This window comes from Melanostigma gelatinosum, assembly GCF_949748355.1.
Source record: "Melanostigma gelatinosum genome assembly, chromosome: 16".
NCBI lineage: Eukaryota > Metazoa > Chordata > Actinopteri > Perciformes > Zoarcidae > Melanostigma > Melanostigma gelatinosum.
In genome coordinates this window covers 20938960-20951982 of record NC_136649.1, presented here as the reverse complement: position 1 = coordinate 20951982, position 13023 = coordinate 20938960, and the positions used below count along the sequence as shown (strand labels likewise).

General features: G+C 44.5%; 1 protein-coding gene across 1 annotated transcript; it reads left to right on the top strand.

Annotated features, from left to right (window-relative positions):
- Positions 1 to 2078: 2078 nt before the first annotated feature.
- LOC306790076 (uncharacterized protein) lies at positions 2079 to 11923 on the top strand (the record flags this gene model as incomplete). The annotated part of the gene is made up of 16 exons (XM_079286174.1): positions 2079 to 2284; positions 3396 to 3479; positions 3623 to 3718; positions 4343 to 4617; positions 5172 to 5255; positions 5617 to 5763; positions 6004 to 6100; positions 6543 to 6706; positions 6835 to 6965; positions 7583 to 7677; positions 7882 to 7947; positions 8790 to 8904; positions 9389 to 9506; positions 9912 to 10103; positions 10228 to 10418; positions 10593 to 11923. Exons 1-16 carry the CDS (start codon positions 2273 to 2275, stop codon positions 11921 to 11923), a joined length of 3198 nt encoding a protein of 1065 aa, XP_079142300.1. The 5' UTR covers positions 2079 to 2272.
- Between the last annotated feature and the right edge of the window lie 1100 nt (positions 11924 to 13023).

Here is a 13023-nt window from a genome sequence, read left to right as displayed (position 1 = left end):
GATACTGTGGGTACTTTTAAAAGCCAGCTCAAAACCCACCTGTTTAGGCTGGCGTTTGTGTAAAAGTAAACCCATGTCCTAGACCTGCTCTTAAAATATGTTTTACATTTTTATTTTATTTTTTATTATTTTTTATTTAATTTTTTAATTTTCTCTGTGTAGATCATTTATTGACCCTAGGGTCACATTGTGTTTTTTATGCTTTTAAATGTCTGCTCTGTTAAGCACTTTGTGATACTACTGTCTGTGAAAAGCGCTGTGTAAATAAAATTCATTCATTCATTCATTCATAACATCAGTGACGAAGACAGAAACTTTCATAACAATTAGAGATCATAAAACTACATCTTAAATTCAAAAGTCAAAGTTCACAGAGAAAAAGTCGATTGTGAAATTTTGGATTAATATGAATAAAGGAGGAGCGACTCCTTCAGCTGCAGGAACAGCCAGGTAGCGTGTGAAATACAATTGTCAAACCAGTTATTATTTGGAAATGATTAATCCATCAGTTAGAGCATATCCCTGTATCTATAAAACATGTTATGAATAAATATTCCCGAATGTGGAGAATATTTAACAATCATTGAATCTAATCGTTTAGATTCACATCCAATAAGTGTTAGCTTGTTAGCTAGCCTAGCTAACCATGCTATCTGGCCAGCTAGCTTTCATTTAATTGCTTTATTGTTCGGCTGCATAACACGTTGTAATCTTGAGTTCAAAGGTGCATATTAGCATTAGCCTCACACTGTTTAATGTTTTTAGCTGTCAAATAAACATATACAGTTTAGTTCAGGTTAACTAGGTTAAAAAAAATAAGTTAAAGACCGGACAGCTATAATATATTGTTCTACTCAGTGCAAACAGGAGCAGCCGGGGATCGAACATCCAACTTTCTGACTTAAGGTCGGCCCGCTCAAGCCCTCGCCCACAGCGGTCTGCTCTTGATGAAACAACCCAACAGTAGATAAAGTAACTGTACCGGCTCCACCTTGACCAGCTGCAACATGAAAATGCTGGCTACGTGTTTTACACTCTGCAATAAATCATTCTGCAGAACAAGTACTTTCAGTCGTTTTTAGATTCCTGCATTTTTTACTGAAATAAAAGATCTGAATCTCTTTCTGCCCACATTGGCTGTTACCTACTAAAGCAGCCGTGTGTCATATTTCTACGAACCTGGTGCTGAAACATAACAGGGTGGTTGAGTTTCTCCAAAAAGTCCGAGATGGTCTGGTAGGCCAGGAACACCGCCACGACCGTCAGCAGCAGGTAGATGAAGATGAGCACCACCGTGAAGAAATTCCTCAGGCAGGTTCTACCGAATCTCCTCGGTGGACCGTTTCCCCTGTTGTCGTCCTCTGTAATGAAAGTGGGTCAAACTAGGACACTGAAACCCGGAGGAACAAAACCCTGCTGAATGTGTCAAACGTGAGTCTGTGAGACGCTGCAGATGAAAGCGTCCACCGTGTTGTCACACAGCAGGTCATCGTCACCTTGTGAGTTGCCGTCGTTGGGCTCCTCGCGCTCCAGGTCTTCAGTGGCATCGTCAAAGAAGCCTGGAGACTGTGTGTTCCCTTCATCACCAGCCTCATCCTCATCATCATCAATGAACTGTGAGGTTAGGAAAGGGACAATGAAGCGGAGTGCAGTCGCACCAAAGAAAGATCGTTTAGTCGGTTATAGAGAAGAAGAAAAGAAGTCACTTCTACTGCACAGAGGGAGATATTGTACTTTCACTACATTCATTCGACACTTTAAGATTAAGATTAGTAACACAAAATACAATCAACAAATGCATTGTTATATAGTATTACGATCAGAGAAGAGCTAAACTACCATGCAGTATAAATTATAAAGTGATTAAAAGTAGCGGCTCCTTTACCAGCTGCGACATTGAAGTGATGTACACATTAATGCATCAATAATTATAATGCAATAATATAATGCATGTCATTCTGAAATGGGCCATTCTGCATAATGAGTACTTTAACGTCTGGTACTTTCACAGTACTTTGATACTCCGCCGGACGGTCACCCTGGAGGTAAGTCTGTCCGTTTGTGCGACAGCAGCCGAGTTGAACCTCCCACGTCACTGTGAGTGTTCTACGGCCGAGTTCAAAGGACACAAGCCCTGCCCTCGAGTCTGCCGGCGAGAGCGGAGCCGCGTCCTTTATCAGGTGGAGATTCTGCTGGGAGTCGACCACTGCAGCCTCGGTCCGCCTGGGAAACACTTTCTGCTGCTGGAGCTCGTCCACCAACCGGAGCCAAGATGCCCAAAACAGTAAGACTCTCATGATTTTGGTGAAAAGATTATTACAATAATCAGTTTTCCATCCTAAACAAAAGAATCCCTTCTGCATTTATCAGAATCAGAACCGTTTATTGCCATGGTATGTTGAACATGCAAGGAATTTGACATGACGGGAGGTGCATAACATTTCACAACAATCAACAACTTACTTCTTTGGGGGCGACCGTGGCTGACTGGGTAGAGAGGGTTTTCCGCCAACCGAAAGGTCACCGGTTCGATCCTCGGCTGCACCGTGTCCCTGAGCAAGACACTGAACCCTAACTGCTCCCCGGGCGCCTGTCATTGGCAGCCCACTGCTCCCTACATATACAGCGATGGGTCAAATGCAGAGAATAATTTCCCCACTGTGGGACTAATAAAGAAATGTTCCTTCTTCTTCTTCAACAATAAATGGATGCTCCAGTCCTTGTTGCCTACGTTTCAGTGGGTTTATCTTTATGACACGCAGGGTGTGCTCCAGTGAAACTGCATAAAGTGATTGTGTAACTGCTACAAGCCCAATCTGGTCTGCAGGCCAGGGTCATGCAATTTACATTCAAAGTTTATTGGGCTTTTGTGGAAAATGTTGAGAAGAATACTTAATTAATAATTAATTATTAATTCTAGAAACAATAAAAAGTGGGATTTATGTGCCAGTTTAATTGCTGTTGTAATAAAAGAGGTTGATCTTACTAACAATGGTAAAGTCTAAAGGCAACTTGGCAAACAGGGAGTATTTTGATATTTTAATCTGCGTATGTTCAACCTTGTGGCACCTCGCAAGGGTAGTCCAAAGTCTGATGAGATAGTGAGCAATTATGGTTTATGAACAATCCTTTCCACAGCTCCACACAACGGACTCTATTATTTAAGTTTTTTACTTTAAAAGTTGTTTCATAATGTAACCGTCAAATGTGCCCAAAATAAAAATCAATATTTCTGCTGAATCGGGCTGAAAAGGTACGGCAGATGCAGGATTGATGGATTCCAATATATATCAGTGAAAACAGATAAATGCTCGAAATGAACGGGAATGAGAAGAGTTGTGTTTCCAAACCAATATCCATGTCGTCACGAGACTCACTGATCTTTTTCGCTTCAGGTCAACGTTCGCGTCACCACCATGGACGCAGAGCTGGAGTTCTCCTTCCACCCCAACACCACAGGGAAGCAGCTCTTTGACCAGGTCCGTATGTTACTGTATGAAAAGCACCAGGACGCTGATTCGTGGCATCATTGTTGTCTGAGTTCTCTCTCTCTCTCTCTCTCTCTCTCTCTCTCTCTCTCTCTCTCTCTCTCTCTCTCTCTCCCTCTCTCTCTCTCTCTCAGGTTGCCAGGACCATCGGTCTGCGTGAGACGTGGTACTTTGGGCTTCAGTTTGTCGACTCTAAAGGATTCATCACCTGGCTGAACTCTGAGAAGAAGGTGAATCTGTGATTTCACTGAGTCAGCGTGCTGATAACTGACGCATCGTGTTGCTCTTGTTCATCATCCTGTTCTGTTGACCTGCTCTTTCTCTGCTGCTCTTCTTGCAGTTCTTCTTCTGTTCTTCTCTACTCTACTGCATTGGTTCACAGTTTACCCTTAATCAACACCAAACGTGCTAATTAGAATGGATTTTAAACGGGAAGGTAATTAATACTGTTACTGAAATACTTTCAATGAATACATTGTAACAATTGACTTTCATAGAAGACACCGTGATCCTGGAATTGTTCATGTTTACATATGTACTTACTCCTGCAAGTACCCATGATTGGGAAAACTACTTTACATTACTCCAAGATATTCTTTCTATCTTTATTCACTAATTATTAATATAAGTTAACAATATATGGTCACGTCTATATTTAACCTTATTCTCCTCTATCCTGCTTCTGTTCTACTGTATCCTATTGCACTCCATTGTACTGTATTCTACTCTATATGTTCACACTCTATTGTCTTTTCTACTCTACTCCGTCATACTGTCATGGAACACTGCTTCACTCTGTTCCTTCTCTACTCTACTTCATTCCAATACTCTTTTATGACGTGTGCTCTGCTCAGGTGATGGTCCAGGATGTGAGGAAGGAGACTCCCCTGCAGTTCAAGCTGAGGGCCAAGTTTTACCCAGAGGACGTGACCGAGGAGCTGATCCAGGACGTCACCCGCAGGCTTTTCTTCTTGCAGGTGAAGGAGGGCGTTCTGGGGGAGGAGATCTACTGCCCTCCAGAGTCCGCTGTGCTGCTGGCCTCTTACGCCGTCCAGTCCAAGTACGGAGAGCAGGACAAGTCGGCGCTTAAGCCCGGCTACCTGTCCTCCGAGCGCCTGCTGCCCAAGAGGTGAGTGTGAGAATGTGTGAGCTCTGAGTGATCTCTGGTGTCTACTTCACTGCCTGAGATCACCTGTCAAGTACAACTTCTCAATCCTTGAAAGTGTTAATTATCTGTGTCATTGAAAATAAATGTATTGATGAATGAATATTGGTGGAAACGCTGCTCTCCAGACAGCAACTACCGGTTTACGTGAAAAGACTGTTTTATTGTCGGAGAAGCAACTTGTTTTAAGCCTCTAAATATGTGCTTTGCTTTGATTTCTGTGAGCAAAGAATGATACATATATTGCTTTAACTGACTTAAAAAGGGTTCACCAACAAAGACTTACCATTTACTGTGAATTTACTTTCCATAAATTGTAAAATAATGGAAATCATGCAGCTGAATAGCTCCCTCAATGGCTCAAATATGAAGCTGTGTACTATTACACACTCGCACTGGCCAACGATAGATATAACAAGACGAGACAATGCAGCATGTGTTTGATTTAGCTCTGTCGGTACACACGGACTGTCTCCATGTTCACCAGTGGGTTGCTGATAACCGGTCTCTCCCCTCAGAGTGCTGGAACAACACAAGCTGTCCAAGGAGCAGTGGGAGGAGAGGATCCAGGTTTGGCACGAGGAGCACAGATCGATGCTGAAGTAAGTGATAAATCCACTGATGTTCAACTGAAGAATGTATCTGCCGAAAACAAACTCGTACGCATTTTGGCATTGAGCCTTCATCAGGGACTCAAACTGATCTCATGGATCGCGTGTCTTAAATGTGATTACAAAATAGGACAGATTCGATCATAAGTTTGTGTATTTTACCAACTTTGAACCTAAATGGAGCTGGAAATGGAAGCCAACCCGACTTATTGTGTTCGTCTGTGAAACTCAAAAGAATCAACTCTTTCATCTCACCTGTTTGAGTAGAAGATAAATGCTTGAATTGAAAAGGAAATGCTCCCATAAACGGATGAAATCAGTGTGTTTTCATCCGTCTGTTCACCCTGAACAGGGAAGAGTCCATGATTGAGTACCTGAAGATCGCTCAGGACCTGGAAATGTACGGCGTCAACTACTTTGAGATCAAGAACAAGAAGGGCTCAGACCTGTGGCTGGGAGTCGACGCTCTGGGACTGAACATCTACGAGAAGGACGACAAGTGAGTCAACAAATCAGTGACTTGATCGACCTCTGCTACCTTCCCTTTCCAGTCGGTCAACTTTTAAATAACACGTCTGACCGCATGGCCATTGACCGAATTCTCTTGATTCCACTACAACACGAACACTGTTGTCAGAATGTTACGTGCAAAGAGTTCTCCGCCTGTGAATATTCTGTCAGTGCAAACCAACTTTTTAAACTTCCTGTTGAGTTTGTCTGATTTGTCTTCGTCCTCTAGACTTTCTCCAAAGATTGGATTCCCCTGGAGTGAAATAAGAAGAATTTGTTTCAGCGAAAAGAAATTCATCATCAAGCCCATAGATAAGAAAGCTCCTGTAAGTATGTAACGACTCTTAGTCCTCCGTAGCATATCATGTGTATGTAAAAATGTGTGAAGATAAGTTACAGATTTGCACCATGAAGCAGCAGTAATGTGGTGCACATTTACAGAAAAATAACGGGATTAAAGTTGTACAAATCGTATTAAAAAGCCCACATGCAACAATTTTAGGTACATTTGTACGTACATTTTTTCAGGTATCTGTGCAAAGACAACAGACTCTGACACGCTTAAAGTTCAATTCAAACATTCTTACAAAAGAAAAGCTTTTTAACGCTTCCTTTCATAATTACATCCTTGATATATAGGAAATCAAACATAAACCTTGAGGACGTTTATTCGTCAAATAAGTTGGATATACTACATTTTAGTTCGAGGTTAAGAAGACGGAACCACAACTATACAGACGGACCCTGACACTTTGTTCACTTCTAAAGGATTTTCTATTCTATGCTCCACGACTGCGAGTCAACAAGCACATCCGGCAGCTGTGCATTGGCAACCTTGAGGTGAACATGCGCCGCCGCAAGACCGACACCATCGAGGTTCAGCAGATGAAGGCTCAGGCCAAAGAGGAGAGGCTGCACAAGAAGATGGAGAGGTAAGGGAGAGGGCTTTTAAAAGTCTAAAAGTCACTCGCGTTACCGTCATGGTCTCTCAGCATTGGGATTTGAATCTTCAGGCTGTGATGAATATGTATGATCAGTCTTTTGTTCTTGTGTTCTGCAGGGATCAGCTGGAGAGTGAGAAGAAGAAGAGGGCGGCCATGGAGAAAGAGAAGGAGGAGATGGAGAGAGAGAAGCAGGCGCTGATGATGAAGCTCTACCAGTTTGAAGAGACAACCAAGAGAGCAGAGAGAGGTGAGACGGAGAAGCTCAACTCGGACTCCTTCTGGACCATACTGGTCATATTACGCTGTTGGGAACGTAGAGGAGCGTGTTTGGGTCATCAGCATCTAAGAAACTGAATTCTTGACATCAATGGAATTATTAATGTAAGTAACAATTATTAACGATTATTAATAACAACGGGGCACCACCCTGCGAACAGGGACCAATAACCAAACGATAAAACTAAGTCTCATAATTAGTAGTCACTCATAATGTCAACAGTCTGAGTATGACTACACATTCAGTGACAGTGAAGGTTTAAGTTCGTACACAAGGCTACGACATCCAGTTTTCATTACACACATATGCACAAGTAATCACAGACGACTGCTCCTTAAAGTATAACAGAGTTTATCAAATCAAAATAATAAATGATCAAATCAAGTAACATTGCAACCAAAAAATACCATCATACACTTTTATGTCTAATACCTAAAGTCAAATGAATAAAATGGGGAAGGATATATGTACAAGCCAAAAAGAACAGGAACCACCACCTCAAGTGAAACAAATGATTTATAATTGCAGCAGAATGCAGAAAAAAAGAGTTCCCCCTGTAGAATAATTTCACTGACTTTGTCCTGCAGAGCTTCAGGAGCAGCTGGAGAGGGCCATGAGGCTGGAGGAGGAGAGGAGGAGGGTGGAGCAGGAGGCGGCCCGGCTGGAGGCTGAGAGGATGGAGGTCATAAAGAGCCAGGAGCAGCTGGACAGGGTCACGAGGCTGGTGGAGGAGAGGAGGAGGGTGGAGCAGGAGGCGGCCCGGCTGAAGGCTGAGAGGATGGAGGTCATAAAGAGCCAGGAGCAGCTGGACAGGGTCACGAGGCTGGTGGAGGAGAGGAGGAGGGTGGAGCAGGAGGCCGCCCGGCTGAAGGCTGAGAGGATGGAGGTCGTAATAGCCAAGGAGGAGCTGGTCAGGCAAGCTGAGGACCAGATAAAGAGCCAGGAGCAGCTGGTGAGTACACGGTGCAAGAAGCACTCAAAGCTTTCACGTGAGAAAAAGTCGTGATAGAAAAACACTCATTACACACACAAAGCTCCTCCACTCAGGATGAACACACATGAACTGTTGTGATTGCAGTTTGAACTCATGCTTTCTTTTCGTTTGGGGGATTTCTCTGGGATTTACTTTCTCTTGCAGCGTGAGAAAATTATTTTCGACTCTTTCTCACTTTAAAGCTCCTGAGAAAATATCAAATATCCACGATGTCACTGAGCAAAACAAGGATGCTTTTTTGTTTTTATCACATTTTCTGAGCTTATTGGAAGTTAAATGTGAAGTCTTCATTTGTAAATGACAAGTACTACATTTATTCAATCGTGGGTTGTTTTGTTTTGTTCATCCATTCATAAAATGCAGTGGTGGGCCGTCAGGGAACGCCGGCCCAGCTGTTTTTTGTTGTTGTTCCGGGTTCAAAAGGTCACACAGTCCGTTGTCTGTTACGTGAGCTCAGTCCACCGAAAACATTATATTTCCCAAAATTTAAGCTCCTGCATTTTCCAAATGCACCAGTATTATTGAAATGTATTGTTCAGTTCGTAAGCCTCGTACCAAACGGTTTAATACGAATACGTGATGTTACACCCCTAGAAACAAATAACCGCTCAGGACAGCACAGAAGGCCCAGGTATAAAATGCACGGCCCGCCACTGATAAAATGCCACCGTGTTCAGATAGCCGAGTGTCTATTCTCGGGCTTTTTAACGACACTGGCGGTTTGTGCCGCCCTTAACCTATAGAAACACATTTGATCTGACAGTGAATATCTCTTGTGTGTGTGTGTGTGTGTGTTGCAGCTGAAGGGTAAGTGTGTGTATGATGTGAAGACGATAGTGCAGAGCATCACACAAGGAGCCAGAAATGAGCTGGAGAAGCTTCGTGCCATCTGGGTCTGGCTGTGCAACAACATCGGTGCGTATTTTACTGAACTACACTTACTTTCATATTGATGCTACAGTTCTGTGATACTTCACAGGCGTTTGCTGTTTTTCCTTTTTTTTGTATTAAAATAGATTTTTTTATGTGATGTACCTGCACATAATAGTCATGTTGTGGTGTGTGTGAATGTTGGTTGGTGGTGATGGTGGGCAGCCCCTACCATCAGCGTGAATGACGACAAGTAATGTGCATGCGCTTTGAGTGGTCAGAAAGACTAGAAGCTATACAAGTACAGTCCATTTTCACCCCCTTTGCTGTAAAGCCTCTGATAAAGATCCAGTGATATAAATGACCTTCAGAAGTCACATAATTTGTTTTAAAAAGTTCACCTGTGTGCAATCTAAGTGTCACATGACCCAACGGAGCACCATTAAAGAACATGGCTCCACAGCAAACCTGCCAAGAGAGGACTATATTACCAATTATGATTCGGATAAAAGGAATGCTGTCTTCCTAGAGTACGACGTGAGCGGGTTCCTCGGCCGCTCAAAGATGCTGTGCTCCCCGGAGGAGGTGCTAGCCACCGGTCGGGGCGTGTGCTGTGGCTACTCCAGCCTCTGTCGAGAGATGTGCCGGTAAACACAACTAAATTAAAGTCTTACGTCTCAGACTAAACCGTTATGCCTTCATTGAGATTTTCAAGAGCTGTTGAAAGAATACAAATGCAATAAGAGCTTCCTGTGTAAAGTGAAAAACATGTCACAAAATATGATTCCATAGTGCAGCACATTTTTCTGTTCAACAGTTCAATACAAAGTTTAAACCCGCTAAGCGCTCATTCTCTTCAGATTCTTCCACCTCGGCATTGTGCTGCGTCCTTCCCTTCTGAGTTGAAGATATAGTATCAATAATGTGGTTTTATTAAAGACCTACAGCACAAACATAACCTTGAACATGCGCTTAAGCACACCGGATAAAAAAAAAAAAAGAAGCAATAAATAAAAGAAGCAGTGAGCGCTCTGTTTGGTTTGTGTTTACAGAGAGGTGGGCATTGAGTGCCAAGAAGTGCAGGGCCACGGTAAGGGCGTCGGGTACCTTCAGGGCCAGAGCCTCAAGAATGTGAAATCCGACCACATCTGGAACTCTGTGCTTCTGGGAGGACAGTGGTTCCTATTGGACGCCTGCTGGGGAGCCGGACGTACAGATATGCAACACGAAAGATTCATCAAAAGGTTTGCGAAGGTTTCCGTAAAAGCTAGGATTGAGTTTGCCCTTTCGCTTATCGTCACACACGCACGAAACCAGCAGCGAGTTGAGTCTCAAACCAGTCTGCCGTCGCCATCTGTTGCCTCCAAGTTTAGACGATTTCTATTTCCTGACGGACCCAGAGGAGTTCATAGTGTCGCACTTCCCCGATGAGGAGAAGTGGCAGCTCCTGGACCCGCCCATCCCCCTGGAGGAGTTCGAGAGGAGGGTCCTCAAGACCTCAGGCTTCTTCACCATGGGGCTCCGGCTGATTCAGCCTCACCACTTCCACATCGTCACAGGTCCGTCCTCAGCTCACGGGCTGCAAATGTATCAATCCTCCTGTTTTTACATCATTTTAGGCACTGAAAATCAAATGATATGCATGTTATTTAAGTATTTGCTTCTGTGAAATGGATTCAAGCTATTATGCCCCACCAGCTCTTAAAAACAGATACTTCTGGTTTCCTCCTCAGATGATGGCGAGGCAAACGTGTCCCTGAGCTTCTCCAGGCCAGCGACTTTTAACTATAAGATCACACAGCACCAGGACCTTCGACATCGTGGAGCTCCAGAGCAGAAAGACTACAGCAACTTCGGCCTCCTGACGGTTTCCCACCGGAGCATGAATCTGCAGCTGCTGCCGCGCGCGAGCGGCGTGTATGACGTCAAGGTGTTTGCCGGGCCTTTGGCCACCAAGTCTCAGAGTTTGGTCTGCTCCTTCACGGTGGAGTGTCCGATCCCCAGGGCCATGGAGGAGATCCCAGAGAACCCTTCATTGTGTTGGGGCCTGCGGCCCGATGCCGAATCTCTGGGCATCGTGGGCAGCAGCCAGGGCAGCAGCCAGGGCAGCAAGGCCGCCGAGGCGGTAGAAGGCGTCTTCGAGTTGGCGTTGAAGACGTCCAGGCCTCTGATGGTGCAGTGTGAGCTGGTCCACCCAGGGCTGGAAGCTGCTGTGGCCAAGCGCTGCCTGGCTACGCAGATCCAACCGGATGTCCTGACCTGCCACGTCCTGTGCCCCCTGCGCGGTTTCTACCGGCTGTCTGTGTTTGTGCGAGACTACGAGAAAACAGAAGTCATGCTCAAGAACGCTGGAAACTTCCTGTTGCACTGCAAAGGGAAGGTGGTCGGACCGGATGAGCTCTACCCTCCTAACCTGAGCTCGGTGTGCGGGCCGGGGACCTGCACGTTAGAGGCGGGGCTTTCCAAATTCAGCCACACGACGGCGCTGGTGAGCACCCAGCAGGGCAAGTGTAACATCACCTTCCACAACCAGCGGGACCTCGAGATTCTCACTGAGCTCAGCAGAGAAGTGAACAAACCGGCAGCCGTCCCGCTGTCACGGCAGCTCTTCTGCACGTACACGGACAGCAAGGTGACGGTGAGCGTCAGCCTGCCCGACGCCGGGGTGTATCGGCTGGGCCTGTACGCCAAAATCACCCCCGGTAGAACTTTCAGCCCCATGTGTGACTTTGTTCTGAGAAACAGCTGCGATCGGCCGGGGCCTCCGTTCCCCGTCGTCTACTCCGCCTGGAGGAAAGGTTGCGTGCTCTTTGAGCCTCTCGTGGGCCTGCTGGAGCCCATGGCGTGGGTCCGCTTCAGGGTGAGGGTCCCCGGGGCCCAGAAGGTGACCATGATAGGGGAGACGCGGACTGATCTGAAACTGAATAAGAGCAGAGTCTGGGAGGGCGAGGTCTTCAGTGGAAACGGTCTCCAACCTCTGCAACTGGCCGCCGCCTCGGGAAACTTCAGTCACATGGATGTTTTATTGACCTTTGACATCAAGCAGCTGGAGGGTAAAGTGTGATGGTTCTCTGAGCGCAGCTGCGTAATAAAGGTATTGATACGGATTTATGTAAATCACATCCAAACTGTGAGCCACAATCATTCAGGTTTAACTGCCTCAACACAACATGTTCCTGTGAATGTGTCAATTTGTAGCAATGAAGTGATACAAATGCAACACCAAACTTACCTGGCAATTCTTTGGGATTTCTTTTGAAAGCTATGATTTGATCCAGGTCGTATTCAGTGGTGCTCAGCAGTGATGTCATACAGAGAGTGTATTTGTGCTTATTATTATGATGTTTTAAGAAATAAACCTGCATTATGAAATGATGGTTGTCAAAAAAGCGTGCAATAAAAATATACTGTGAAAACAACATCTACAAACTGGAGTCTTTTTTTCACACTGCAATTTTCAATTTCCACAATTACAGTATTACTCATGTAATGGAGGCCTGTCAATGACATTAAAACATTTGTTTTCATTCAAATTAAAGGTTAAGGTGCCTAAACATAATATCCAGAAAAATACACAAGTAGGCTACTATAAACTCAAGACCTGCTTGTATCCAGACCGAGGTTTTAATAGTTTTGAATCTTTAGTTTTTATTTTTATTTGAGTGTGCTTAGTAGTTCTGAGTTTAGTTTCAGTTGGTCAGACGTGTTTACTTTTTATACATGAGGTTTGTTTTTGTTAGGGCAGGTAGAATGCATCTATATAGAGCCAGTAGAGTGATGAGTGTTTACATGCGGGTGTCATAATAGCCCGGAAATAGCCTCAGTAAAAATACAAGTATACACTTATATGGTCCGACCTCTTCATAACTCTCTCTCCATAACTCAGACAATCATTGAATAAGTTAAATAAATCATCAACTTATGACAGCATAAGGTATAGATAGATAGATATCATCATCACCATCGTCATCATGTATCTGTGTGCCGTAGCACCCCCTGCTGGAAGAGGCCTTGCAATACACAGTACACACTAACTATATACTGGCTTTGTTGGGCAGTGCTTCACATACTGTACTGTAGGTTCAACTTGTCAAGACCCTGAAGATGAAACCAATGCCAAACTCCTGAAAAATGTGCATGTTTAAGACACCCTTGCTGTTTAGA